The following is a 4,998-nucleotide window of genomic DNA, read 5'->3' on the forward strand; positions in this document are numbered from 1 at the left end:
ACCTAGCGGATCCCGGCCTGGTGGTGGACCTAGGTAGGGCACACATGCACATCTAGCGGCCTGCTGCTATTTGCATGAAGGGTTAAACGTCAAACCTCTCATGCGGCAGGCCTCCGTCGGCATCTGGACGTCCACCCTTACCACTTAGCAAACCATCTCAGCCCCACATCCTCCAAACTACACCATCACGGTCAACATCGTACCGCCGTCAATCAGGCGGCGCCGGCAGCAGGATGGCCGGGAAGTTACCTTTCAGACGGAGGCAAGCAAGGGCCAGACCAGGTGCAATCGGGCCTGGAATTGCAACTATCAACAGCAGTGGCCCTGGTATAACTCAAAACGCCATGATTAGCATTCCGCACTCTGCCGGCAACTCCTGTTGCAGGCTATATGGTGCGCAACCGGAACGAGTAGAGACACCGAAGGTGTTGAAGCAGACGGTGACGGAGACAGTTAAAATTATGGGGTTCCCAAATCCCCCCGGATTCACGCCGTCTCCGGATAAAGCGAATTTCAGGCGTGCTACCATCAGGTATGGGATTTATGCATACTGCCACGAGCGTTGGCACGAGCTTTCGTGCTACTGCTCTCTTCCTTGCTTATGGTGCTGTGTTTTGATCGGAAACGCCAACGAATAGACCAACCACCTCCCCGAGCTAACCAACTAGGCAATTCATTCCTTTCCTCATTCATCAATAATTACTTACACCATGGAAATAATTCTCCGTACTTAGCGTCGTAACGCTTAGCCACGACGTCCCAGTCGATCAACTTTTCAATGAAGGTGGTTAGGTAGTCTTCCCGACGGTCCTGGAAGTCGATGTAGTAGGCGTGCTCCCACAAGTCCACGGTAAGGATAGGCTTTAACTCGTCCCGCAAGAGAGGGTTCATGGCGTTCGGCGTCTGGGTGATGCTGAGCTTGCCAGACTTGTCGGAAATGAGCCAGGCCCAGCCCGAGCCAAGTTGGGTCATGCCTGCAGCCTTAAAATCCTCCTTGAACTTGTCAAAGCTGCCGAAATCGCGCGCAATTGCCTTAGCCAGCTCGCCAGTAGGTGCACCACCACCGTTTGGCTTCATGCTCTCCCAGAAAAATGTGTGGTTCCAGGCTTCGGAAACGGCGTTAATGTCCATCGGGCCAGTCCATCTTTTCAGGAGGATCTCCACCAGACTATAGCTGCCGGGGATATACCTGTTAGCGTCATCCACGTAAGCGCGATGGTGCTTGCCCCAGTGCAACTCTAAAGTCTGCTTGCTCATGTGAGGCACCAGGGCATCCAGTGGGTAAGGAGGGGCCTTGAGGCCCACCGTGCCTGAGGCGGCCAAGGAGCGGCGACCCGAGACAGGGCGCAGGCGACGAAAGCCCGCAATAAGGCTTGAGGCCTGGACCTTCATAAAAAGAGCCATTTTGAAGTATTTAAATTGTCAAGCAAGTTGATGTTGTATACTTCAGACGAGGTTTGGGAAATAATTCTGTGTGCGGAGGAATTCCGAGAACCGCCCAGTACGGCGAATCCAACCATCGAAAAGCTGGGGCAAGGTAGCTTCGCTGAGCTGAGCATCAGGAATTTCGGTTTGGATTTTAAACTGTTGAGCTTACACCTTCGTTGAGTGGATCTCCTGGGATGATGCTCCGCAACCTTCAATTCTTTCCCTGACATTCCAGTTCTATGTCTCGGAGGATCGCCTTTACTACACCGGAAATGAGAATAATGCCACGAGGGTTCGGTACATCTGTCTCGATCGCGTTCCCGTACGACTATTACCACACAGCCGGACTCCCCGGAAAGGATGGGTGGGGACGGTACCCGACATAGGCATCGCCCTGGTCGATCCCGTGTTAGTCTGCGGAAAAATGTTTCGCCTTTTATTGCCTTCCATCCTTGATTGATACATATCAGGGCTCCGGGATCAGCTAAGCTCTGACGGGGCGCAAATTGTTCGAAAATATTGTCCCGTACAGCCGTCTCCTGCGTCACCCGCACCATCTCTCTCCCTTTGCGAATCCAACGCACACGTAAGCACATTCCCCCTCGCCACCTACGGAAATCCCTTAGCCGAAATTGCCAAGCTACTCTTGCACATGGCCACTCACCACGTGCAGAAGTGCGCATGCATTAAAACTTCCAAAAGAACCTCTGGCGTGCGGCCATGTAAATGAGCATCTCATGTATATCTTCACAACAGCAACAAAAGCCAAAAAAATGCAAGTTATCGGCCCAGCCTTCCATGACGACGCTCTGGCTGCGGGTGCTGCGGGAGACGTGGTACCACTGCTTCAAGCACACGCTGCGCGCTAGCAACTTGCGGAACCAACAAGGGGTGAGCTACGGGGGCAGCCATGGGGATCAATAAATATCCATACAGGGTACGGAACAAAGTGGCAACCAGAACCAGCCGCCTACCTGACCACCCAAACACGCGCCCTCGCCTGGGGAAATGCGACTCCGTCGCCGCCTCTACCACTACCTCCCGCAGCTGCATCTGACCTCCAAGGTCATGGCCGAGAATGTCGCCCTCCGGGAGAGCGTGCGCGACCTGGCGGCCAAGGCACAGGGCTTCGACAGCGAGTACTGGAGGTAAGGTGTTAAGGTCTCAACACAGCAGAGCTCTGTCTGGGTAATACTGTATGGAGTCCGTGAGGATGGCATAGGGCTATTCGGGACGGGCAACGAATTTGATCGCGTTCTGGTTTGGTTTTCATCTTTCCTACTCGCCGATACTGCCAAATGGACTTGGCTTGGCAGAGTGGTAGCGGAAATGGCAGGCAGCGATTATGATGTCGCCATCACCCCATCCTTCTGGCACTCTTCCGGCACCCTTCCGAACCCCAGGCAGTGGCTGGAGGAGAAGGCCCGCAGTCGCTACTTAGAGCAGCGCAACGCGGACACGGCCATTTACGAGGTGGAGGTCAAGACCGGCAAGATGAAGGTATGGATCTTGCCTTCTCCCCTCTCCCCGCCTCCCACACCTTGCCCGAAACCCCTTTCCCTCCTTCACTCGTCTGCGGTTCGTCTTCGTCTTCCCCCTTTCCCGCGACCAGGGCGCCTCCACCGATGCGCGCGTGTACCTGGAGATGTACGACCCCCACGAGGAGGGGCATACCTCCGGGGAGCTGCGACTGCTGGACAAGGACACGCACGTCAAGCCATTTGGCCGGGGTGCACTGGACCTCTTCCTGGTATGCTGCGGGACCCGCCGGGGGAAGGGGAAACCTGCAGTACATGGTGCTACCAAACTCAACGAGACAGCTGCCGACGTCCAACTGCCGACGTTCCCCAGCGTGTCGCCGCAGGGGAGGAGGCCGAGAGAGGGCGGGAGGGAGAGAATGGGCCATGGGTTGCTTCTGTGGTGTGGGTCTGGGACTAGGAAAAGAAAGGTTGGGGTGGGGATGGGATGTTAGGGCGTGGCCTGGAGCGTGGCTTGAGGAGTGAGTTTGGGTTTGTGATTGAATGGGGGGCCGGGGATGGAGAGGAAACGTATGGGCGAGGTGATTCGAATGAGGCCCGGATGCAAATCAGCATGCAAACGGCTGGAGATGATGGAGGCGGTTTGTGGCGTGACCTGCGCGCACCACTTCCCCCCGAACTTAACTTGCTCGGAGCATATTTCGGCTGTCCTGTTAACACACCTGGCGAAACCTGGTAGCTTTCAGAAAATCACGAACCACCACCACCACCGCCAAGAATATAACATTAAAAAACAACATAAAAAACAACACCCGCAGATTCCCTGTCGCAACGTGGGCTTGCCTAAGCGCATCAAGGTGTGGCACGACAACACCGGCCGCCGTCCCGACTGGTTCCTGGAGTACATCCGCATCCGCAAGAAGGGCGCCATCAACTGGACCGTGTTTCCCTGCCAGCGCTGGTTCTCCACACACCTGGACGACTGCCGGATCAGCCGAATACTTTTCGCAGGACATGCGACGCCCTACATCCAGTACAAGGTGATTGGACTTGCGCGTGATTGGGCGTCTCCCTATGTGCTTGTGTGCGTGTATGTATCTCTGCGGGTTGGATGCGTGGCTGTCTTTATGAGCTCATAGACATGTGGACGCACTCTGCTCCGCCTAATTGCCTCCTTACGTTCCTGCCTGCTTTGCCGCTGTACCGTCCACTTCTGTATGTGTGTGCTCGTGTGCGGATTGTCTTATTTTCACACCCCTTCCACTCCCGACCCCTACATCCCGGGCCCTCCAGAGCAACACCGGCCCCTCCCTGGCCAACGCGGGCACGCTGGCAGACGGCACCGCCACTGCCCATGTAACCGTGTCCCCGCGGGAGGGGCTGCTGGACCCAGCCGCCGCTGCGGGCCTGGCTCGCAAGCTGGCGGGGGGGGCAGGGGGCGGCGGCAAGATCACTTTGCACACCAGCAACGTGTGTATGGCGGGCACGGGCGCCGGTGTGTTTTTCGAGCTGATTGGGGAGTACGGCTCCTCAGGTAGGTGGGCGGGGGATTTGAGGAAGGGGAGGGAGGGGGCTGGGGCCCAGAGAGCATGTCGACATAGCCGTTTCGATGCGCTGTAGTGGAGATACAATGCTTGTGGGGTGGGCAGGCGGCCTGGCCGAGTGGGATATTATTCATAGTTAAAATTATCAAGTATCAGTCATAATAAATATTTTATATGAAATTATATACTTATAATTCATGATAATATTATGAGTAAGAGCTGCGAGGAAGTGAGAATGAAGGATGTGGGTATTAATTTGACATGAAATTGGACAAGAAGTAGGTAATAATATATAATTCCGAAGCCGAATGAAGAAATGCTGATGTTCCCTACTTGACTTTATTTACGTATGTGCCTGACGGCGCTTTTTTTGCTCCATGTGCTGCTTCCGAGCCTTATGTTAGCCAGGGCAGCTACTGCCGTGGGCTTATAATGAGTATTGAATAGCGTCTTGTGATGCGCGCGTGAGTGTATATATGTGTGTGAATGTGTACGAATGTATATATGTATGTATGTATGTATGCTGTCGTGCTGCTTGGTACGTGTGT

At 54.8% G+C, this 4,998-nt stretch overlaps 2 protein-coding genes across 2 annotated transcripts in view; one reads left to right on the top strand and one right to left on the bottom strand.

Annotated features, from left to right (window-relative positions):
• The window catches only part of VOLCADRAFT_85877 (uncharacterized protein), a gene marked incomplete at both ends in the record, with an annotated part of 1,767 nt that extends 1,310 nt beyond the window's left edge, over positions 1-457 (top strand). The window contains one exon of the mRNA XM_002945625.1: positions 386-457. Coding sequence (XP_002945671.1) covers positions 386-457 — 72 coding nt within the window. The remainder of the gene's footprint in view (positions 1-385) is intronic.
• Positions 458-699: 242 nt separating this feature from the next.
• fsd3 (superoxide dismutase [Fe]) lies at positions 700-1,404 on the bottom strand (the record flags this gene model as incomplete). Its single annotated transcript, XM_002945986.1, has 1 exon — positions 700-1,404. The coding sequence occupies one exon, from the start codon at positions 1,402-1,404 to the stop codon at positions 700-702; it is 705 nt and encodes a 234-aa protein (XP_002946032.1).
• Between the last annotated feature and the right edge of the window lie 3,594 nt (positions 1,405-4,998).

This window comes from Volvox carteri, assembly GCF_000143455.1.
Source record: "Volvox carteri f. nagariensis unplaced genomic scaffold VOLCAscaffold_1, whole genome shotgun sequence".
NCBI lineage: Eukaryota > Viridiplantae > Chlorophyta > Chlorophyceae > Chlamydomonadales > Volvocaceae > Volvox > Volvox carteri.